General features: G+C 39.9%; 1 protein-coding gene across 2 annotated transcripts; it reads right to left on the reverse strand.

Annotated features, from left to right (window-relative positions):
- Window positions 1-1,090: 1,090 nt before the first annotated feature.
- On the reverse strand, window positions 1,091-16,186 carry LOC121386740 (microfibril-associated glycoprotein 4-like). 2 transcript variants are annotated; one of them, XM_041517739.1, is made up of 5 exons: window positions 15,560-16,186; window positions 6,770-6,909; window positions 6,211-6,307; window positions 5,231-5,395; window positions 1,091-1,873 (listed from the first exon to the last, which is right to left on the reverse strand). In XM_041517739.1, the coding sequence occupies exons 1-5, from the start codon at window positions 15,771-15,773 to the stop codon at window positions 1,614-1,616; spliced, it is 876 nt and encodes a 291-aa protein (XP_041373673.1). In that variant the 5' UTR covers window positions 15,774-16,186; the 3' UTR covers window positions 1,091-1,613. The 2 variants fall into 2 exon arrangements, with proteins under 2 accessions (XP_041373673.1, XP_041373674.1); XM_041517740.1 differs by lacking the exon at window positions 5,231-5,395 and having other exon boundaries at window positions 15,560-16,183.
- Between the last annotated feature and the right edge of the window lie 10,088 nt (window positions 16,187-26,274).

Here is a 26,274-nt window from a genome sequence, read left to right on the forward strand (position 1 = left end):
ACACATGCACACACGGACACTGGTTGGAATGAGAAATAGTCCAATGGGCCCTCTGATGAGGATTGATCCTAGATCGGACAGTGCATCAGGTGAATATTTTACCACAGGGTTGCCTACCTTCCCAGTTAACATACATTAAGTAACAATCACCTTATTGGTGTTAGTGGTTAAGTTGTGTAACAGGAAACTCTTAAGAAGTATGTATGTCAAAATTACCACTAGAGCACCTTTATAAATCATTGGCTATTGGATGTCAAACATTTGGTAATTTCGACATATAGTCTTAGAGGGGAACCCAGCTACATTTTTCCATTAGTAGCAAGGGATTTTTTAATATGTACCATCCCACAGACAGGATAGCACATGTCATGACCTTTGAATTTTAATGGTTAAGTCATCAGACTTGAGGTTGGTGGGTTCTGAGTTTGTGTCCTTGTACTGACTCCCATAGAGTGAGTTTTAACGGCTCAGTGGGAAAGTTTGAGGTCACTACACTAAGTTCTCGCTCACTAACCTTGTAAATAAGAGAAGTTGGCCAATGTGTGTGCCCAGGTCAGCCTTCTTGAACCGTAATTGGAAATCTTCTCAAAAACTTAATTTACAACGAATGTGTTTGTCCTGCATATTACACAAATATAAATTAACATTTCTCTTGGTTCACTGGTATAAAATAAAAGTGAAGAAAAGAAAGTGTATTTGAAGTAATCGTCGCCAGTTGGATGTTGAATATTTTATAATTCTCTTAATGTAGTCTGCAGAAGAAACCCTCTACATTTTCCAATTAGTAGCAAAGGATCTTTTCTATCTACTTTTCCCATAGACAAGGCAGCACATACCAAGGCATTTGAGACGGAAAAGGAATCAGTGTACCAAGCATATGTTTCATAACTGGTATATCAAAGGCCTTGGTATGTGCTGTCCTGTCTGGGATAGTGCATGCTGCATATAAAAGATCCTTAGCTACTAATGGAGAAATGTAGCGTGTTTCCTTCCCCTCTAAGACACTATGCCAATATTACCAAATGTTTGACATCCAACAGGCTGATGATTAATAAATCAATGTGCACTTGTGTTGTTAACAAACCTATCATATAACCATTCCCCACAGCTAATATACTTTACAATTTTGGCAATTGTAAATTCTTATTAGAATTCCCCTACTTTTTTTTAAAGAGTATATATCGTAACATGTCATGTTGTCGATTAATATTTACAACTATTTGCCATAGTAGAACAAATTCATTGTTTGGTATTTAATTAACTTTATTAGCAGTGTTTGTCCATATCTACACAATTTCAACAAGTTTCTGGAAATTTTGAAATTTCAGGAAATTAATTATGGCAATGTTTCTTTCACAAACTATTTTGAAATAGCAATAAATGATCCACTTATAACATTAGAACTTCTAGGTATGTTGGAAAACAAAGAAAAACAACAGAAGTAAAAAAGCCAAAAACAAAGAAAAACCAAACGAACAAACAAAAAACCCGCAACAAACAAAACAAAACAAAAACTACAAAGAAAGATAATAATAAGAACAAAAAAGAAAGAAAAGCAGAATTTCGCATTATATAATTGTTGATGGTCCCCATACAAGCAGAGTGTCTCAGGTTTACGGCAGGGCGTCTGCCATTGGTCTTATCTTCATCTTTGTGGATCTTAGCGATGAGTAGTATCCCCGCCACGTCCGCCAGCTGATCCCGTTAGCGGCGGGCTGCCACCCCGTTTGGTAGAGGCCGTTCAGGTTGGAGTCGAGGCAGTCGGAGAACCACCACCCCCCAGAGTATGTCTGTGCACAACTCCCGCTTTTCCGGTCGACGTCCAGATCTCGAGTGGAGAAGCCCATCGCGTTGTGTTTACTCAGACTGTCGCCTGAAACGGTGAATGGATTAGCCCGAGTAGGCCTACTCTGACCGATGTTTGGAGAGTTACCACGATCTCATTACCCACAGAGAAGTCAGGCGCGTACGCAGGGTGACCGTCGATTACCCCCCCCCCCCCCCATAAATTTCTGCGTACGGGCCTGGAAGTACACGTGTATCAAAAGCGCACAATCTGTCCTTTTCAAACGGGCTTTTGACCGAATTAAACGAAAATGCCCGAATCTGGATAACAACATTTATTCATATTAGCATTACTATAACACAGCTATTATAGGGTTGCAAAGGAATCACTACACATTTTTACATAGATTACAACAGTTACTAATTTTGAGGGTAGAATGATGGAAATACAGTTTGGCCCGAATTTGAGGTTTTGCTCCAGAACGTACGCTTATGTCCCTTCAGGAACATTTTGAAATATAGATTCCTAGAGACGCATTTGCCAGGCAATATAGTGTTATTTTGCTACTGTTCTGTTTGGAACATTGTGTGTGATAATTTGTGAGTTTTACCAATTGTATAATATGATTTAATGGGAAGTTGAACGTAATAAGTTAGACAACTCACTTTTATTAGTTGTGACACCGCCGCTGGCGTAGCCATGGGTGAAATTGGGGACGATGTGGTCAAATTTACAGTTATAAACAAGAAGAAAAAAGTTTTGCAACTCTTAACTTGTAGTGGTAGCATTTAAAAAATACAATTCAGGGCAAGGTGATTTTGGCCTTGGATTTGAGGAAATGTTTGGGGGCACCAAGACAATTGGACAGTCCAGCCAAAGCCAATATTTCTTTCAACATTTCTACACGTTGATCATGCGTAGTTAATGATACCCCCCCCCCCCCCCCCCCCCCCCCCCAAACAAAACACAAACAAACAACCAACATCTGGTATCTTAGAAGTCCTAACTTTCCTATTTCTAGCAGGCCATATTTTATTGTTTAGCAAGACATACGTCTTTTAGCCTGCTATTTAAAAAAGGATCATATTTTATTGTTTAGCAAGACATACGTCTTTTAGCCTGCTATTTAAAAAAGGATCATATTTTATTGTTTAGCAAGACATACGTCTTTTGCCTTGCTATTTAAAAAAGGATAATATTTTATTTCCTTATTTCAAGCCCTGCCTTTGTTAGATTTGATATTAAACTCTTTTTGTTTGGTTTTTTCCAATGAACAAATTATAATGGGGTTTTTTAGTGTCATCATAGTTAATATTATTAAAGTATAGTATTAGATTTGGGTGGTGTTTAAATTACAGATTGTGGTTGAACAAAATTTGGACATTTTTAGTCTAGAAAATTATTAATAATTCTGCTTAGAGTATGCATTTTAACACAAAGAAACAAGTCTAAAAATAATAATCTGGAATATTATTCATCAAAAACCGTATTAGCTCAAAAATGGGGGGAAAAATATTTAACAAAAAGAAGTTTTTCCTTCCTACGTACAAGCCTATTTTTTTTGGTAGGAGGGGGGATGAGGGACATGTAGTAGGAATCAAACTTTTGTTTTACTTGACCGTTGTAGTATTATGCCGTTTATGATCATCTACATTATTAGTATTATTACTACTACTACTATTATTAGCATTTTTCTTACCATACTAAAGTCATGCACTTCAAGTATTTAACTTATATTGTAATTAATGTTTTGTATGGCGATTAACCAGGGCACCTCAACCCTGACACTGTCAAAATTAGCTGGGGAACAACCAAAAAATTAAACAAATAAAACAAATACAAATATTTCAAGGGCAGGGCGTGAGAGGGGGCATATGCCCCCTAGCATACCTAGTGCAGGAGTAGATCCTCAGATTCGGGCAAAAACGATAGAAACATTCGGGCAAAATATGCTAACCTGAGACCTTTTTAACATGCATTTCCATCATTCTACCAGCAAAATTAGTTGCAATCCATGTAAAATGCGTAGCGATTAGTTTGCACCCCTATATAGCTATGTGGTAGTAATGCTAATATGAATAAATGTTGTAATCCCGATTTGGACATTTTCGTTTAATTCGGGCAAAACCCAGCCAACAAAATGGGAGCCCGTACGCATATGCTTCCTGTAGCGTCGTAACTGTCCAATTGTCCGTCCTGCTCTCTTACGGGCCGAGTACTCAGGCTATGAATGAATGTTTAATAGCACGCCAGAAATGTACATGGCTAAATTGTGAAATAAATAATGAATTTGATTATCAACATCAGTATAAAATCAACGCAGTGTTAAGAGCTGCGCAAAGTAGTCGCCTGATGAAACAAAGACAAGAAAACAAATGCAACACAGTCAAATCCACATACTAAGTAATTGCATATCGGTTTGTAGAATAAATCGGTTATTTGCATATTATTATGTACATTTTTTACAAAGATAAGAAAAGGAATGGAATATTTGTTTTGTTTAATGGCCCGTAGTTTTAAAGCTTCTAAATAATGGGTATATTTAATTAATTTGTTATATTTACTCCAGAAGCACCACTGGAAGTAGCAGAGAAGTAAACTGACCAATCAGCGTCGTGTTACGAAGATTTTGCCTTTAAAATGCACCCCATGTTTGAGTGAAATAATTTATGAGTTTGAAAATAGGTAAGAAATTAGATCTTTAACAGGAATTGCACCTGCCTATATAGTCCACAATTGTGTTGAATGAGATCTCACTTTCCATAAGTTATTTGTGCATACCGAGTATCAATACATGGCCGGGGTGAAGTGACCTCCTAGCAGCCGTGAAACGGCAAATCAGGGGGGGGGGGGGGGGGGGGGGGGGGGGGGGGGGGGGGGCTCCAAAAATAAAAGATTGTTTCCAAAGTTAGGTTGACATCACCTAGTTCAGATAATCTTGCTACACAAAGCAAGGACTGGCATTCATCACTATATATGTGATTAACATGGGAAAATTATCTTTTTCTATTATTTATCTATCTATGTTAATATGGTGTACCATTTACTTCCCTACTACCTTGAGGACCTAGGCAGATTAACAATTTGTTTGTATGTTGTCGGAGAATAATTCCCGTTTATTTTTTTAAATAATTTTTATAAATGAAGACCGGCCTCGGTGGTGTCGTGGTTAAGCCATCGAACATAAATAAGGCTGGTAGGTACAGCGTTCGCAGCCCAGTACCGGCTCCCACCCAGAGCGAGTTTTAACGACTCAGTAGGTAAGTGTAAGACCAATACATCCACTTCTCTCTCACTAACCACTAACAACTAACTCACTGTCCTGGATAGCTGAGGTATGTGCCTAGGACTGCGTGCTTAAACCGTAATTGGATATAAGCACGAAAATAAGTTGAAGTTGAAATGAATGTAAATGAATGTGTAACAATGTGTAGTTGTATTTACCCGCGGTCCCTTTAGACCACACGAGATGAAGTGTGTAGAAATCTGTGGCTGGTTCCACGGAGAAGTTGTTATAGAGGGCGTGACTAGACATGCCCTGGAAGTCTTCAAGATCAACACGCAGCTCGTATCTCCTCTGGTTTGTCAACACGTGCAGGTGTTCGTTGCCTAGCACAGGGAAGGAATGGCTGTGTGTAATGACACCTCAACAACTTATTTTGGTGTCTATTATACGCTTATTTCAATACTTAAACCAGTGAGAGAGCTTAGCCTAGATGTAGTGAGATAGAGAGAGAAAGAAAGAGGGGGAGAGAGAGTGGAGAGTGAGGGGTATGGGCAGAAAGAGAGGGAGGGGGCCAGATAGAGAGGAAGGGACAGAGGAGACGGAGAAAGGGAGGGGGACTGAGAGAGAGAGAAAGACAGAGAGAGAGAGATGGGTGGGGAGAGAGAGAGAGAGAGAGAGAGAGAGAGAGAGAGAGAGAGAGAGAGAGAGAGAGAGAGAGAGAGAGGTGGGTGGGGAAGAATGAGGGAGAGAAATGGGGAGGGAGGAGGGAGAGAGATGGGTGGGTAGGGTGAGAGAGAAGGGGAGAAATATTTTATTAGCACTTTTCCATGGACAGAACTCTAGATGCCAGTGTCTTTGTGTATCAGTCAAGATGCACTGGTTGGAACGGGAAAAACCCATAGCATTGTAACGCCGCATATAGCGTACAGCTATATCTTAATGTGTGCTATATGCGTACGCATAACGCCCACAGTTGTGCTATATGCGGCGCGCGCTATATGCGGCGTTACATAGCACATCATGTGAAAGCTCTACTACTGAGCTGCATTCCGTCCCAAATTGATTACCGGTACAAGAGGCAAATGTTGTTAATAATGGGGGTCATCGACATTCTGCTGGAATCATGTTTTTTTAGAGGGAAAACGATTAAAAGATAATATAAAATGTAATATTACCGCTGCGGTGTAATTTTACTTACCCAGCCAAAATTCGTTGGTTGGGCAGCCAAACCCTTTTTGATATTCTGGCCAGGAACGGTAGAAGTTTCTAGACCCGTCAGTCCTTCTCTGAAAAACCTGGAAATGTAAACCATAAGTTTCTGTAAGTTATTTGTGATACCACATGGCAGCAACAAACACATTCTGCAAGGTGATGTCCCGATCACCGGTACAATACCATCCAATGAAATAAACACCATCGAAACTCACTGCTCTGTGATGCATAAGTTTACGATCAAAAACACATTGGATATACAGATATTTTAAACAAAATATATTTAAATATGTAATTTTAGTGGTTAAAAACATATTAGTTAGAAACATCTCCTAGGTGATAACCCAATTGCCAATACTATACTATCCAATGACATAAGCATGATCGAAACTGAGTGCTCTGTGACGCATAAGTTTACGATCAAAAACATACTGGATTTGTAATTTTAGTTGTGAAAAAACTGTTGGTTAGAAACATGGTACAATAGTAGAAAACTCTTTAAAGAAAATATGTACAATTCTGGAGTGTGGAGACGTCATACATACGAGCCAACCAGAGTCTTCGTCTTTGAGTTCACAGTACACGTTGAACGGTTCGGCAGAACCTAACGGTAAAATCTTGTAGACACCATCAACATTGTTGCCCTGTTTCTTGACATCATAGCAGTCACGTGGTAAAGAATTATCTGAAATAGACAAGAACTATATACATGCATATAATTATTATGCACTTACATGTACGTTTTCTCCCGTTACAACCAATACCTCACTTCTGTTATATCAAAGACTGTGGTATGTTCTGTCCTGTCTGTGGGAAAGTGAATACAAACGATCCCTTGCTACTAATGCACAAAATGCAGCGCGTTTCCCATGAGACTAACCACATTATGTTCGTGATTCACAAGGATACAGGATGTATGCTTATCACTGACTGACTTGGCCACCTAGTTTCCAATGTTTGACTTGTGTCCGGAGTGATCGACAGACCTGACGCTTACAGATATACCTCCAGAGACAGCGAACCCACGGCCAAATACCGCTCACCAAAAATGTGCAGGTATTTAAAGGGCGGTCGCGCCAACGTTCCTACTCCTACCGGCCTCGGGCATAAGACTGGAAGGTATTGGGTTCGCAGCTCAGTACCGGCTCTAACCCAGAGCGAGTTTAACGACTCAGTGGGTAGATGTAAAACCACTACACCGTCTTCTCTCTCACTAACAACTTACGCATTGTCCTGGCACGAAATGTGTTGAAATGAAAATTAACGTTCCTAACACTTGTCCTGAACATTCAGGGGGCAGATTCACGTGATCTTTGTTCTGTGTAGTGTTTACGACTAATCACGTGATGTTTGTTCTGTAGTGTTTACGACTAATCACGTGATGTTTGTTCTGTGTAGTGTTTACGACTAATCACGTGATGTTTGTTCTGTGTAGTGTTTACGACTAATCACGTGATGGTTGTTCTGTGTAGTGTTTACGACTAATCACGTGATGTTTGTTCTGTGTAGTGTTTAAGACTAATCACGTGATGGTTTGTCGTTTTGTTTTGTTTAACGACACCTTTAATTATTGGATGTCAAACATTTGGTAAAATTTGACACGTAGTCTTAGAAGAAAGCCGCTACATTTTTCAATTAGCATCAGGGACTTTTTATATGTATTTTCCCCAAAGGCTGTGATATGTGCTATCCTGTCTGCGATGATTCATATAAAAGATCCCTTGCTACTAATGGAGAAATGTGACAGGTTTCCTGTCAAAACTATATGTAAAAATTGCCAAATGTTTGACATCCATTAGCCGATGATTAATAAATCAATGTGTTCTAGTGGTGTCGTTAAACAAAACAGACTTTACATTTAAGAGTAAATACATTCTAGTCCAATTGTTCTCCAGCCCTGCACTGCTTATAGCGACGAGATCGTGCTCAGTAGGTCGCCTCAGGTGCTTGGGTCGAATGTTCGAATCCCTTTAGTGGACACATTCTCTCATTGTTTTCTTACCGTCCCAACCGGTGTCCGCTGATTTGTATAGAAAAGGTCGTGGTATGTGCTGTCCTGTCTGTGTGGAATTGCATTTTTTTTTCAATTTCTTTATTGACTTTGAGCTAAAAGCTCATCGGTACATAAATTGATATAATTATATTATACGAGCTGTGGAGAGTGCATAAAAAAACCTATTAAATACAGCTGTTTCTCAAATTTGCAGCAAGATATAAATATTTACCTAAATTGCGCATTTGCTTAATATTATGTACAGTAAGCAGCTGAATAAATTTAAAGACAGAAGGCTTTTTCCAATAATATGGCTTAATAAGTGAAATTCTTAAATTGTTATATAATGGACAAACCAATATAAAATGATATTCATTTTCAATTTCATCAGCACATTTAAAACATTTTCTTTCTGATTTATCAATATTGTGATATTTGCCAGTTTCAATGGCTAGACTATGGGCTGATAGGCGGTATTTAGTAATATGTTTTCTAAAATGTACAGGAAGGTATTTACTAAGGTAGTATTGCAAACCATATGTGTTACCATCAATGAAATATCTGTAATAAAAATATTTTGGAGAGTCATGGATCTGACCTCTAATTACCTGTTGTGCTTGATCTAGCAGTCTTTGCTTAATGACAGGTAAGTGTTTAGAATCAATATGTTGATTTAGCCATAACTCTCCAAAACCTAACCTAGTCACTTCATATTTGACATAATAAGCCCAATTTGTTTCATTTTGAACCTCAACACAATCATATAGATATAAATGACAATTTTTAATAATGCAATTATCAGTATTTAAAATTTTGTACCAATACTTTATCATACTGAATATTCTATTGACTCGTAATGGTACACGACCCAGTTCAGCATATATCAGGGAATCATTAGTGGATCGTTTTACACCTAGTAATGTTTTTAAAAAATCGAGGTGAAGCTTTTCTGTTGCGTTCCCTTTGTGAAAACCCCAAACTTCATAACAGATAATAGTAGTGATATAACAGTCAAACAATGATATCAAAGTTTCAATATTTAAGTATAAAGATTTTGTATTGGAACCCAATGCAAACGTTGCTTTTCTTCCTTGATCTGCTAGATGTTTTTCAGCAACTGAATTTGTTATTGTAATATAAAATGAAACTCAAATAGGCAAATTTATCAACTGTTTCTAAAACGTTATGGTTATAAAACCACTTTTCCCCATCTTGAATTTTTCCAGCTTTTCTAAAAATCATTACTTTTGACTTTTCTAAGTTAACTTCTTTACCCCATTGGTTTGAATATTCATATAGTCAGTCCAACATTTGCTGGAAACCATCAACCGACTCAGAAAATATCACCAAGTCATCTGCATACAACAATAAAAATAGAGTAATATCTTTACATTCATATGTTATACAACCCTTTGAAAATAAAGGTCACATCAAAATCATTAATAAACAAATAAAATAAAATAGGTGATAGCACTTCGCTTTGCATTAAACCCAAATTGTTGGCAAAATAATCCGATATATAACCATTAATGTTTATACAACTGCGCATATTGAGATACAGTGAATAAATAACAGTTAACAGTTTTCCTTTGACACCAGCATTAATAAGTTTATGAAGTAATTTTTGACGATCAATAGAGTCAAAAGCCTTTTTAAAATCAACAAATGCACAATATTATCTCTTTTTCGAAGACAAAGTTTTTGTAATAATAGCATGTAATGAGAATATGGCATCAACGGTTCCTCTTCTTGGCTGGAATCCGAATTGAGCATCAGAGATAATATCATTAGCCAAAGACCATAAAAGCAGTGTATCCAAACGCAATATACAGCCACATGTACACTGGTATACGCTGACTACCGCAGTGTATTCAAACGCGATATACGGCCACACACTGGTATACGCTGACAACCGCAGTGTATCCAAACGAAATATACGGCCACATGTACACTGGTATACGCTGACTACCGCAGTGTATTCAAACGGGATATACGGTCACAGACTGGCATATGCCGACAACCGCAGTGTATCCAAATGCGATATACGGCCAGACACTGGTATTCGCTGGTCGACAACCGCAGGGTATCCAAACGCGATATACGGTCACACACTGGCATATGCTGAGAACCGCAGTGTATCCAAACGCGATATATATGGCCAGACACTGGTATACGCTGACAACTGCAGTGTATCCAAACGCGATATACGTCCGGACACTGGTATACGCTGACAACCGCAGTTTATCCAAACGCGATATACGGCCACACACTGGTATACGCTGACAACCGCAGTGTATCTAAACGCGATATACGGCCACACACTGGTATATGCTGACAACCGCAGTGTATCGAAATGTGATATATGGCCACACACTGGTATACGCTGACAACTTCAGCTAGTGTATCCTAACGCGATATATGGCCACACACAGTTATACGCTGACAACCGCAGTGTATCCAAACGCGATATACGGCCACACACTGGTATTCGCTGACCACCGCAGTGTATCCAAACGCGATATACGGCCACACACTGGTATATGCTGACCACCGCAGTGTATCCAAACGTGATATACGACGACACACTGGCATACACTGACAACCGGAGTATATCCAAACGCGATATACGGCTACACACTGGTATACGCTGACAACCGCAGTGCATCCAAACCCGATATACGGCCGTACACCAGTATATATGCTGACCTCCGCAGTGTATCCAAATGCGACATACGGACGTACACTGGTATACGCTGACAACCGCAGTGTATCCAAATGCGATATACGGACGTACACTGGTATACGCTGACAACCGCAGTGTATCCAAACGCGATATATTGCCACACACTGGTATACGCCGACCACCGCAGTGTATCCAAACGTGATATACGACCACACACTGGCATACGCTGACAACCGGAGTATATCCAAACGCGATATACGGCTCACACTGGTATACGCTGACAACCGCAGTGTATCCAAACCCGATATACGGCCGTACACCAGTATATATGCTGACCTCCGCAGTGTATCCAAATGCGACATACGGACGTACACTGGTATACGCTGACAACCGCAGTGTATCCAAATGCAATATACGGCTACACACTGGTATACGCTGACAACCGCAGTGTATCCAAACCCGATATATATGGCCGTACACTGGTATATACGCTGACAACCGCAGTGTATCCAAATGCGATATACAGACGTACACTGGTATACGCTGACAGCCGCAGTGTATCCAAACGCGATATACGGCCACACACTGGTATACGCTGACCACCGCAGTGTATCCAAACGCGATATACGGCCACACACTGGCATACGCTGACAACCGCAGTGTATCCAAACGCGATATACGGCTACACACTGGTATATGCTGACAATAGCAGTGGATCCAAAGGGATACGGTCACACAGTGGCATATGCTGACAACCGCAGTGTATCCAAATGCGATATACGGCCACACACTGGCATACGCTGACAAACGCAGTGGATCCAAACGCGATATACGGTCACACACTGGTATACGCTGACCTCCGCTGTGTATTCAAACGCGATATACGGCCGTACACTGGTATATACGCTCACAACCGCAGTGTATCCAAACGCGATATACGACTGTGTATACACTGGTATACGCTGATAACCGCAGTGTATCCAAACGCGATATACGGCTGGACACTGGTATATGCTGACAACCGCAGTGTATGCAAACGCGATATACGGTAAGACATTGACATACGCTGAGAATTTTTTGTTCCAGCTATCAGTGGGGCAGTAATTTAATTTAATTATTTCCCAGTACTTTAACCATTTGTTTTTATAATATACTTTATGTCTAGAAATATACTGACACACAATGAAAACGCAAAACAGATTTTTTTCAATATTTTGTTGTGATTAATGACAAATATATTTATTGGACTTAAAATAACAATTTATGAGAGGAAGCCATTGATTGGTACTTTTGTCTGGGTTTTAATCCTGGTTTTGTTCTTGTTACACATATAATAGCAGAAACACACAAAATGGTGTGAAATGCGTTCACTACATGCTCAATCATGTTGCATGAAATGCACGTGAAATGCCAGTGTGTGGACACATAGAAGTCACGTGACGGTGTCATATTCCTCGTCACATTAAGAATGCCACGACTCGGAGAAGAACAAAGGGAGCGAGCGTTGGGCATGGTTCAAGGGGGACTTTGCAAAGCCAAGTTGCTAGGACCATCAACTATTGGACGACTTGTTGAACGTCATCAACAGACCGGGAGTGTCTGTGATCGACCTCGACCTGGTCAACGTCCCGTTACGACACCACGCCAAGATAGGCAGTTTCGACGACACCACCTACGTGACCGGTTCAGAACTGCGACGATGACAGTAAGCAACACGATAGGACGTCATGGAAGGCATAGCCATCCGATGACGGTCATCCGTCGACTCAGAACGGCTGGACTCATGACACCGCGACATCGTGCTGCGAGACTAGTTTGCTCTCCAGAATGGTAATCATCCACCAGCCTTTTACCGGAGCATTGTTTTCTCAGATGAGTCGCGTTTCTCTGTCTCCTTTCACGATGGAAGAGCACGTGTGTACAGGAGACTCCATGAACGGTACGCTGACGGATGTGTGAGGGAACGTGATCGGTTTGGCGGCGGTTGTCTGATGGTATGGGGGGCAATCAGCTATGATTTCAGGAGTGATCTCATCATTGTCCATGATGCCCTTACAGCCCTGCGTTATGTTGACGTCATTCTAAGACCAGTTCTCCAGCCACTTTTGCGTCGTCACCGAAGACCAGGAGGTCCCCTTCTGTTTTAAAAAGACAATGTCCGTCCACAAACTGCAAGACTTACCCAGGCATTCCTGCAACAAGCCGGTATCACCGTTATGAACTGGACCGCCGTTTCCCCGGATTTGAACTCAATTGAACACATGTGGGATGAGTTAGGACGTCGTGTACGTCACCGCCAGCCACCACCGCGTAACGTCACTGAGCTTGCACAGGCGTTGCAGGAGTGGAGGAACATTCCTGTGGCTTATTTGAGATGTTTGTGCCAATCCTTTCCCCGTCGTCTTCACGCATGCTCACGGGCCAATGGTGGACACGCCAAATACTGACCTTGATATGGGGGGGGGGGGGGGGGGGGGGGGGGTTGAACTTTTCGATTACAAATGCAACTCGATTACTGATGATAACTGGCCATGTTTCCATGTGAATGTATCTACATTATCCATCAATTCATTAATAGTTTGTCCTTATTTGCAATGAAAAGTTGTTTTTGCGTTTTCATTGTGTGTCAGTATATATACAATAGAAACTTTGTTTCTCCGTCTGGCATGTACATTAATATTGTTATTATTATTATTAATTGTTGTTGTTGTTATAGATGTTGGTAATTTGCAATAAATTGAATTGAACTGAATTGAATTGAACTGAATTGTCGTTAAACAAACAATGGTTGTTCATGTCGGACCTTTAAGCATACAAGGTGGCACTTAACTGAGGTGGGGTGGGTCTGATGGTCTTAAACAGGTTCATATTGTATAATCACAAAATAATTAAAGTAAGAGAAGCCAGTGATGGGTGAAGAGATTCTGGGATCCATCCGATCACCACATATGATGAGTTATTAGTTTTATTCTGCAAATTTGCAAGGGCAGATCCAGAAGAGTTTTAGCCTCTTTGGGTCCGCCCCTGATTTATATACCCAACACCCTCGTTTAGATTCGCCACTGAGATTTAACCAACTTTTTCAAAGTGCACTGGCTATACAAACGTCAAAAACACTAAAAGTATATACATGTGTAATTATGTGAGTGCTTAAAATAATATTATACCCTACGTGTAATGGGAGAGTGCACATTATTCAGAGGGAGTGCATATTATACATATAATGTTGACTGGGGAGTGCAAATCCAGGGGAGTTCAAATTACATGTGACACCGGTATAAAAGGTGCTATCTCAAAGTTGCATAATGACAGCTATTGCAAATCATGTTTTTGTTAAATTTTGCTTTAACATTTGATATACCAGTCGTGGTGCACTGGCTGGAACGAGAAATAGCCCAATGGGCCCACTGACAGGGATCGATGCCAGACCCACCGCGCATCGAGCGAGCGATTTACCACTGTTATAATAAAGGTCACAAATCTCCTGTTTACTGGTATCATTAAATAGATATTTACAAAATATTTACTTGTCGGTTTAATATGAAAGAAATAATTGACGAAAATCATTTTTATTCTGTTTCCGACACTACTTTATTTTTTTTATTTTTTTTTTAGTGCCGGGAAGTAGATATTCGTAGATATTCGTAATGGGTAAATACCTATTTGTCCCACTGTGTAGAAAGAAAGAAAAGTTTTATTTAACGACGCACTCAACACATTTTATTTACGGTTATATGGCGTCAGACATATGGTTAAGGACCACACAGATTTTGAGAGGAAACCCGCTGTCGCCACTACATGGGCTACTCTTCCGATTAGCAGCAAGGGATCTTTTATTTGCGCTTCCCACAGGCAATATAGCACAAACCATGGCCTTTGTTGAACCAGTTATGGATCACTGATCGGTGCAAGTGGTTTACACCTACCCATTGAGCCTTGCGGAGCACTCACTCAGGGTTTGGAGTCGGTACCTGGATTGAAAATTCCATTCCTCGACTGGGATCCGAACCCAGTACCTACCAGCCTGTAGACCGATGGCCTACCACGACGCCACCGAGGCCGGTCACTGTGTAGAATTCATCCTGGAACCATTTATACAAGTTTATCTACTTCCCGGGTCATAACCATAGCGGTCACATTTGTATTATTAAATATACCAATATACGTGTTGATATTAAGCAATAATGTGCACTAAATATCGCTGAATATGCCTACCAGTCAAAAAGCCTTGCCCAAGGTAAGTTTGTTTTGTTTAACGACACCACTAGAGCACATTGGCTTATTAATCACCGGCTGTAAGATTTCAAACATGTGGTCATTTTGTCATATAGTCTCAGAGGGGAAACCCGCTACATCTTTCCATTAGTAGCAAGGGATATTTCATATGCACCATCCCACAGACAGGATAGCACACACCATAACATTTGATATACCAGTCATGGTACATTGGCCGGAACGAGAAATAGCCCAATGGGTCCACCGACGGGGATCGATCTCAGACCGAACACGCATCAAGTGAGCGCTTTACCACTGGGCTACGTCCTGCCCACTTACTCAAGTATTCTTGTAATTAAAATACTTCGTGGTTCCGCCCTTGTTTTTCACGGGCGTGTAGACGGGGTACAGTTTTGATTAGGCCTATGACTTTCACTCACTCACCTGTGTTGTTGGTAATTTTCCCCAGCAATGTCGTCTTTTCAGCTAATTCACGTATAAGATTCTCTAGTTTCCCAAATCCATCGTGCATTATCTTTGCGCATCCTGGACTGCACGGCCGGATTCCCGCCACCATAAGGGAGGAATATAAAAACAGAAACAAACTCAATGGTTGCCATTGAAAAGTAGATCTAACGGCCTGCTTAGGAAATAACATTACGGATTGTGACTTGTCTGTGAAACAAATATGAGTAGCACTGGTTGTGATAAAAACAAGTTGGCTTTAAACGTTTAGCGAAAATAAAATGTCAAATGAAAACATTTACCTAATTGTTGGAAGTTAAAATAACAAGCCTCAAATCCTAATTAGGGCGGACAGAATGTAATTCGAATCAGTCAGCGGGTAAATAGTAGAGGGTAAAGGTCCGTTTACATAATGTAACATGCAGTGGAGACTGATGTGTTAAAGCACCACACAATCCTTTCCTTCCTTTTTATTCATTTATAGGTTTATTTTTGCTGTACTTGTATTCAATTAACATTCAAGTACGCTGTCCTGGGCACACACCTCAGCTATCTGGGCTGTCTGTCCAGGACAGTGTACTTATATTCAATTAACATTCAAGTACGCTGTCCTGGGCACACACCTCAGCTATCTGGGCTGTTTGTCCAGGACAGTGGGTTAGTGGTTAGTGAGCGTGAAGCCAGGTCAGGTCAGAGGGTTTTACGTGCACATTTAGAACAAGCTGTTGTAGCGCACGCCTGTCATGGACATAGGTACCGGCTTTGGCCAGCTCCTCTGTCCAGGACAAGAAAGGGGATGGTTTAGGCGGGAGAGGGGTAGTTTTGGTGCTATGGCATTTTGAAAGTCCTGTAAGATTAAGAGAGATTGCGCAGATTTAATGAAGGAATTGGGACGCTTTTTTAACTCCGACTTTGAGGAGCTACCTATAATTTTGAACTTAGTATATCGAGAGTAGCTCGTTATTGGAACTTAGCCTATTGGTGGCTGCTGTTGGTTGTCTCCCTAGCTTGTCCCAGTAGTGACCCTTAAAAGAGCCTGATCTGTTCAGATCGTGGCAGGGCAACCCATGGGAGACTCGTTTACAATTGTGTATTATACGAGAGGAGAGTGAAGTCAGTGTAGTGGCGTTATATCTAGTATAGGCAACGAGCCGTTCAACTCTTTACTGGGTTGTTAACCCAGCACCCACCAGCCTGACGTGCGATGGCTTAACCACTACGCCACCGAGGCCGAAATAAGAGTCTGTAACGTTGAAATGTGGAAATACACTTAAAATAAACTGGAGCAATGATTTCTCAGGTGTACATGCGTTTTTAGAATTAGGGAAAATGCATTTCGCCGTATTACCAACACCGGGATGGATGAAAAACTAGGGTTTGTCACTTTAATCGCTGTGTGCAATCGTGACATTCCTGTACACATCACGTGATAAATGGAGAGCGTATAGACTTGTAGGTACTAGGAGCAGTAGGCATGCGTGTCCTAATAAACTTTGCTATAGACTCCAGTCTGAAGTTGTATGTGAAGACAATTTAATGTCATTGCAACGCAATTTAATTTTAATCCAACAAGTGACGCCACACTCTCAACCGTAGTCCTGTCTAGACTCCGCACATCCGCCAAGACACAACTACAGTTCGTCTGGGAATCACACCGTCCCCTAAAATCTGTACAACACAGCGCAGATCTCCAAGTTCAGTTACAAAAGGCAATTTGAGTGAGATGTGTAGGGCTGTCGGGAACATGCAATTTGAGTGAGATGTGCAGGGGTGTCGGGGGCATGCAATTTGAGTGAGATGTGCAGGGGTGTCGGGGGGACATGCAATTTGAGTGAGATGTGCAGGGGTGTCGGGGGGGGGGATATGCAATTTGAGTGAGATGTGCAGGGGTGTCGGGGGGACATGCTGCCCGGAAACTTTTCGAAATACAAATGCTCGGAGAAGAGTTTTCCTGGTAGTTTGTGGATGATGAATTAAAATAAGGTTATTTAAAAGATCACTTTAAACAAGCCGGTGTGTGTGTGTGTGTGGGGGGGGGGGGGGGGGGGGTCACTTGTCTCCTGTGACCTCCTCGGATCTGCCAATGCATAGATTTCTTAATCATCGGCCACTGGATGTCAAACATTAGGTAATTTTTCACATTACAGTCTTGGAGGAAACCAACTGTAGCAAGGATTTTTAAATGCACTTCCCCGCATACAGGGTAGCACATATCACGGCCTTTGATTTAACCAGTTTGTAATATATAAAATAAATAAATAAATCTTCTTTAAAACCCAGATAAATGTATCAATCAACAGAATAGACACATAATAATAATAGTACTAATCGCTATGAACAGTGATCGTCAAAAGTATACGCTCAATTCGTCGCTTGTGGCCGCCATTGCTCGGCAAAGCACAAACGACAGCCTGTTGTCAGTTTCACTTAACACGTACGTTTGCGGATTTGAAACTCTAGGGTTCGTCTCAAAAAATTAAATGAGAAATCTTGCGCTATAAGAAGAACTTTCGGTTAAGGATACGGTACTAGAGTCTTTCGTTAAAACCGGTTATTATTGACAATCGTACCTTCCTATTTCAGAATTAATATTTTATAAAGTGTTAGTAGAACTTTCAAAGTTTAGTTTGTATACTAGTAACACACTGATCATGTGTATATTTTTAAAATAAAATATACTAACGTAGACAATGAACGTTTTCATTTCTTAATTTTACGTGTGTTAAAATCGACAAATTCAAATAAATATTCTTTCGTTTGGAAAGGGTAGAGTTAGTTTATTTTGTTTAACATCAATGTTAGAGCATATTGATTTAAGAGGAAACTGGTGCATGTGCAGGGGGTGGTATTGGGGGTCAAAACCTTTACCTGTCCAAGCTATAAAAAAAAACTGAAACACAGTCTATTACCCCAACCCCGCTGAAATACCTGCACATGCGCCTTTTTTTATGTCATGTCATGTCATAGAGTTTTACGTGCACATTCAGAACAAGCTGTTGTAGCGCACGCCTGTCGTGGGCACAAGAGCCGGGGGCTCCTCCGTCCATGACAGGAAAGGTGGGGGGGGGGGGGGAGAGGAGGGACCGCCTGCACTGGCAGGTGCAAGGGAGCACCAGCAGCCCGATCAAATCGGTAGCAGGCGGGTGGGGGTGGTGGTGGTGCTATGGAATTTGAATGGAGCAGTTAAATGCCAAAGAGAAAAGGTGCGCAATTTTGACTGAGGGAATTTGGCGCAATTTTGAACGGTCGGTCGAAAGGTAAATGGCCGAGCTAATATAGGTTTTGATATTAGTGAATCGAGAGTAGCTCGTTAATTTTAGACCTTTACGATGCTGTGGTGTCTCCCTAGGTTGCCCATAGGGCCCTTATAAATGGCCTGACCGCTTCTGGTCAAGGCATCACCAAGTACCCAGTTATTACCAGCAGCAAGTATTGGGGGTTTGGGTGGGGGAGGCCGATATTATTTTGTTCAGCTTCCCCCGGGTGCATTGCAATTGTGTACTCGGAACGGTATTCTTTTGTCCGGTTCCTTATTAGAGTACGTGCTGGGCCATTAAATGGGGGCAGGGGGATTGTTATCATCGATTCTAGACCGACCGCGCATTTCCAAAAACCACCTTTTTAGGTCTAAGTAATGAATATAAATAACATATAGTCTTGATAAATGTTACGTAAATCAAACACAACACCCTCTACCTCTACACCTAGAGCGTTACGTAATTATTAACACCCCCTTACATGTAAGGAGTATGCCAACCGCTGGCCACTGTCAAAATTTCAAGACAAATCCCCCACCGACCCCTGGAAAGATATATCCAAAACATATTTATATCCATAGAGGTATGAGACGACCCCTCAGTCAGGACAGTTAAATTTGTTCAAAATCACCTGAGAAACTCAGCGCCTGCGCAAATCAAGTAAAGTCCCAGTTCTACTGGCGTCCCGCTAAATGAAAAAACCCCACAAAGCTGGCCATTGCGTTTGTAGTTGACCTAGATAATGTAGATAAGCGATCATTGCGAAACTATAGCGAGGTGGTGGACCTTCCATGTATCAAACAGAACTGGATCATCTATTCTAAATGCTTAAATAATAAAAAATATTCCAGGGACTGCAGCTTTAAAAATATATTGCTAGTCAATTGCATTCTCCGGAATTTTGTGTTGAAAATAGACATGGCAAGAGTTTTGCAAACATGCAGCACACACAGGTAAACACTGGTGCGACGGTATACATTTCCATACAAGACACCTACGCACATAGTGATCTATCCCAAAACAGCAACGACGAAACGTAATGACAGTCTAGGGTGTGCGCCACCAAATAACATCCCATAGAAGATAATAGTAACATATGAAACAAAAGTTGCCACTACTAGCCTTCCAATCAGTATATAGACCATGGATATCAAACAACGCAATCCGTCACCCTTAAGGTATCAGGCCTTACTTTTTAAACAATACGGCATGTTTGTCATTGTTAAGAGTTGTGTTTGGTAATATAGTTTATTGTGTAGACGATTCATTTCCGTACATCCGACGTGTTTCAGGTCATCCTGGTGTGTTTAATACAGCCAAATACATTTTTAATATAGTTTATTGTGTAGACGATTCATTTCCGTACATCCGACGTGTTTCTGGTCATCCTGGTGTGTTTAATACAGCCAAATGCATTTTTAATATAGTTTATTGTATATATTATTCATTTGCGTACATCCGACGTGTTTCTGATCATCCTGGTGTGTTTAATACAGCCAAATGCATTTTTAATATAGTTTATTGTGTAGATGATTAATTTCCGTACATCCGACGTGTTTCTGTCATCCTGGTGTGTTTAATACAGCCAAATGCATTTTTAATATAGTTTATTGTGTTGATGATTAATTTCCGTACATCCGACGTGTTTCTGGTCATCCTGGTGTGTTTAATACAGCCAAATGCATTTTTAATATAGTTTATTGTGTAGATGATTAATTTCCGTACATCCGACGTGTTTTTGGTCATCCTGATGTGTTTAATACGCCAAATGCATTTTTAATATAGTTTATTGTGTAGATGATTAATTTCCGTACATCCGACTTGTTTCTGGTCATCCTGGTGTGTTTAATACAGCCAAATGCATTTTTAATATAGTTTATTGTGTTGATGATTAATTTCCGTACATCCGACGTGTTTCTGGTCATCCTGGTGTGTTTAATACAGCCAAATGCATTTTTAATATAGTTTATTGTGTAGATGATTAATTTCCGTACATCCGACTTGTTTCTGGTCATCCTGGTGTGTTTAATACAGCCAAATGCATTTTTAATATAGTTTATTGTGTAGATGATTCATTTCCGTACATCCGACGTGTTTCTGGTCATCCTGGTGTGTTTAATACAGCCAAATACATTTTTAATATAGTTTATTGTGTAGACGATTCATTTCCGTACATCCGACGTGTTTCTGGTCATCCTGGTGTGTTTAATACAGCCAAATGCATTTTTAATATAGTTTATTGTATATATTATTCATTTGCGTACATCCGACGTGTTTCTGATCATCCTGGTGTGTTTAATACAGCCAAATGCATTTTTAATATAGTTTATTGTGTAGACGATTCATTTCCGTACATCCGACGTGTTTCTGGTCATCCTGGTGTGTTTAATACAGCCAAATGCATTTTTAATATAGTTTATTGTATATATTATTCATTTGCGTACATCCGACGTGTTTCTGATCATCCTGGTGTGTTTAATACAGCCAAATGCATTTTTAATATAGTTTATTGTGTTGATGATTAATTTCCGTACATCCGACGTGTTTCTGGTCATCCTGGTGTGTTTAATACAGCCAAATGCATTTTTAATATAGTTTATTGTGTAGATGATTAATTTCCGTAGATCCGACGTGTTTTTGGTCATCCTGGTGTGTTTAATACGCCAAATGCATTTTTAATATAGTTTATTGTGTTGATGATTAATTTCCGTACATCCGACGTGTTTCTGGTCATCCTGGTGTGTTTAATACAGCCAAATGCATTTTTAATATAGTTTATTGTGTTGATGATTAATTTGCGTACATCCGACGTGTTTCTGGTCATCCTGGTGTGTTTAATACATCCAAATGCATTTTTAATATAGTTTATTGTGTAGATGATTAATTTCCGTACATCCGACTTGTTTCTGGTCATCCTGGTGTGTTTAATACAGCCAAATGCATTTTTGATATAGTTTATTGTGTAGATGATTAATTTCCGTACATCCGACGTGTTTCTGGTCATCCTGGTGTGTTTAATACAGCCAAATACATTTTTAATATAGTTTATTGTGTAGACGATTCATTTCCGTACATCCGACGTGTTTCTGGTCATCCTGGTGTGTTTAATACAGCCAAATGCATTTTTAATATAGTTTATTGTATATATTATTCATTTGCGTACATCCGACGTGTTTCTGATCATCCTGGTGTGTTTAATACAGCCAAATGCATTTTTAATATAGTTTATTGTGTAGACGATTCATTTCCGTACATCCGACGTGTTTCTGGTCATCCTGGTGTGTTTAATACAGCCAAATGCATTTTTAATATAGTTTATTGTATATATTATTCATTTGCGTACATCCGACGTGTTTCTGATCATCCTGGTGTGTTTAATACAGCCAAATGCATTTTTAATATAGTTTATTGTGTAGATGATTAATTTCCGTACATCCGACGTGTTTCTGTCATCCTGGTGTGTTTAATACAGCCAAATGCATTTTTAATATAGTTTATTGTGTTGATGATTAATTTCCGTACATCCGACGTGTTTCTGGTCATCCTGGTGTGTTTAATACAGCCAAATGCATTTTTAATATAGTTTATTGTGTAGATGATTAATTTCCGTAGATCCGACGTGTTTTTGGTCATCCTGGTGTGTTTAATACGCCAAATGCATTTTTAATATAGTTTATTGTGTTGATGATTAATTTCCGTACATCCGACGTGTTTCTGGTCATCCTGGTGTGTTTAATACAGCCAAATGCATTTTTAATATAGTTTATTGTGTTGATGATTAATTTCCGTACATCCGACGTGTTTCTGGTCATCCTGGTGTGTTTAATACATCCAAATGCATTTTTAATATAGTTTATTGTGTAGATGATTAATTTCCGTACATCCGACTTGTTTCTGGTCATCCTGGTGTGTTTAATACAGCCAAATGCATTTTTAATATAGTTTATTGTGTTGATGATTAATTTCCGTACATCCGACGTGTTTCTGGTCATCCTGGTGTGTTTAATACAGCCAAATGCATTTTTAATATAGTTTATTGTGTAGATGATTAATTTCCGTACATCCGACTTGTTTCTGGTCATCCTGGTGTGTTTAATACAGCCAAATGCATTTTTAATATAGTTTATTGTGTAGATGATTCATTTCCGTACATCCGACGTGTTTCTGGTCATCCTGGTGTGTTTAATACAGCCAAATACATTTTTAATATAGTTTATTGTGTAGACGATTCATTTCCGTACATCCGACGTGTTTCTGGTCATCCTGGTGTGTTTAATACAGCCAAATGCATTTTTAATATAGTTTATTGTATATATTATTCATTTGCGTACATCCGACGTGTTTCTGATCATCCTGGTGTGTTTAATACAGCCAAATGCATTTTTAATATAGTTTATTGTGTAGATGATTAATTTCCGTGCATCCGACGTGTTTCTGTCATCCTGGTGTGTTTAATACAGCCAAATGCATTTTTAATATAGTTTATTGTGTTGATGATTAATTTGCGTACATCCGACGTGTTTCTGGTCATCCTGGTGTGTTTAATACAGCCAAATGCATTTTTAATATAGTTTATTGTGTAGATAATTAATTTCCGTAGATCCGACGTGTTTTTGGTCATCCTGGTGTGTTTAATACGCCAAATGCATTTTTAATATAGTTTATTGTGTTGATGATTAATTTCCGTACATCCGACGTGTTTCTGGTCATCCTGGTGTGTTTAATACAGCCAAATGCATTTTTAATATAGTTTATTGTGTTGATGATTAATTTGCGTACATCCGACGTGTTTCTGGTCATCCTGGTGTGTTTAATACATCCAAATGCATTTTTAATATAGTTTATTGTGTAGATGATTAATTTCCGTACATCCGACTTGTTTCTGGTCATCCTGGTGTGTTTAATACAGCCAAATGCATTTTTAATATAGTTTATTGTGTTGATGATTAATTTCCGTACATCCGACGTGTTTCTGGTCATCCTGGTGTGTTTAATACAGCCAAATGCATTTTTAATATAGTTTATTGTGTAGATGATTCATTTCCGTACATCCGACTTGTTTCTGGTCATCCTGGTGTGTTTAATACAGCGAAATGCATTTTTAATATAGTTTATTGTGTAGATGATTCATTTCCGTACATCCGACGTGTTTCTGGTCATCCTGGTGTGTTTAATACAGCCAAATGCATTTTTAATATAGTTTATTGTGTAGATGATTCATTTCCGTACATCCGACGTGTTTCTGGTCATCCTGGTGTGTTTAATACAGCCAAATGCATTTTTAATATAGTTTATTGTGTTGATGATTAATTTGCGTACATCCGACGTGTTTCTGGTCATCCTGGTGTGTTTAATACAGCCAAATGCATTTTTAATATAGTTTATTGTATAGATGATTAATTTCCGTGCATCCGACGTGTTTCTGATCATCCTGGTGTGTTTAATACAGCCAAATGCATTTTTAATATAGTTTATTGTGTAGATGATTAATTTCCGTACATCCGACGTGTTTCTGGTCATCCTGGTGTGTTTAATACAGCCAAATACATTTTTAATATAGTTTATTGTGTAGATGATTCATTTCCGTGCATCCGACGTGTTTCTGATCATCCTGGTGTGATTAATACTCCAAATGCATTTTTAATATAGTTTATTGTGTTGATGATTCATTTCTGTACATCCGACGTGTTTCTGGTCATCCTGGTGTGTTTAATACAGCCAAATGCATTTTTAATATAGTTTATTGTGTAGATGATTAATTTGCGTACATCCGACGTGTTTCTGGTCATCCTGGTGTGTTTAATACAGCCAAATGCATTTTTAATATAGTTTATTGTGTTGATGATTAATTTGCGTACATCCGACGTGTTTCTGGTCATCCTGGTGTGTTTAATACAGCCAAATGCATTTTTAATATAGTTTATTGTGTAGATGATTAATTTCCGTACATCCGACGTGTTTTCGGTCATCCTGGTGTGTTTAATACGCCAAATGCATTTTTAATATAGTTTATTGTGTTGATGATTCATTTCTGTTCATCCGACTTGTTTCTGGTCATCCTGGTGTGTTTAATACAGCCAAATGCATTTTAAATATAGTTTATTGTGTTGATGATTAATTTGCGTACATCCGACGTGTTTCTGGTCATCCTGGTGTGTTTAATACAGCCAAATGCATTTTTAATATAGTTTATTGTGTAGATGATTAATTTGCGTACATCCGACGTGTTTCTGGTCATCCTGGTGTGTTTAATACAGCCAAATGCATTTTTAATATAGTTTATTGTATATATTATTCATTTCCGTACATCCGACGTGTTTCAGGTCATCCTGGTGTGTTTAATACAGCCAGATGCATTTCTCATATTTATAAAAGCGTACGTACCCTTGAGAAGTAATGGTTATGGATCTTGTTTCACTTTGTTGTAACTTTATCCAGAAGTGTTACAGGTTCGTAGATCATGGGCATACATGGGGGGTGGGGTGTGTGTGTGTGTGTGTGTGTGTGTGTGTTCGAAATCGCTTTTTTTTATAATTTAATATATCTGACATTATTATATTTACTCAACATAGAAATATATTCCCAATATCTCTGCGATCTATTTTGGAACCCCCCTTTTCAAAATCGTATGTACGCCCATGTAGATTAACCTAATTTAGACAATTAATTAATTAATTAAGACAATTTGAGAAGGGCGAATGATGTGCTCAACTACTCGCCGATTTGTTTCTCTGTGGTTATGAATCATACGATCTCACTAATCTCACTAATCTGGTTAAATAAAACAAAAAAGAACTGGCTAAACAAATTTAATCTTACTTTCTGCTGTATGGATGATTTTATATAATTCAATAACAGCAGGATTGCAAATTACCTTCCGTTGATTTAGCCACAAGAGTTAGAAATAAAAGACACATCTGAAGGTATTAGATCAGTTCACACCTCCAGTTTCAAATATGCAGCCAATCCAACCAGACGTTGTCGAGTGCGCTGTGCAATTACCCCCCCCCCCCCCACCTGGGGGGACTAATTGCAACGTATGGAAGCCTGATCGAGTATCGCGTCTCGTACACAGTGTCACGGGCAACCGTGACCTTGGTGTACGGAGACCGCATACAGAAGAAAGGAAGGTGGAGGAAGAGGAGACGTGCGCCAGCGGCGGCGCAGGGGGGGGGGGGGGGGGGGGTGGTCAAAACCGGTGGCTAAACCGCCGGCGGCGACTCCTTCTGTTAGACCGCCCAACGCCACTCAACCGAGGAAGACGACCAAGATGGAAGAGGTTCCGGCCCCGGCTGTCTCGGCTTCTGCCCCTCAGGAAGAGGACGAACTGAACGAGCTGGACACTCCGTTCGATCGGCCACCTGCACCCGAACCTACTCAAGCGCCTCCGGATGTGTCGCCGATCCAGTCGACGACACCCGTTGAGGCGCAGGCCCG

The sequence above is a fragment of the Gigantopelta aegis genome, chromosome 12, assembly GCF_016097555.1.
Source record: "Gigantopelta aegis isolate Gae_Host chromosome 12, Gae_host_genome, whole genome shotgun sequence".
Classification (NCBI taxonomy): Eukaryota; Metazoa; Mollusca; class Gastropoda; order Neomphalida; family Peltospiridae; genus Gigantopelta; species Gigantopelta aegis.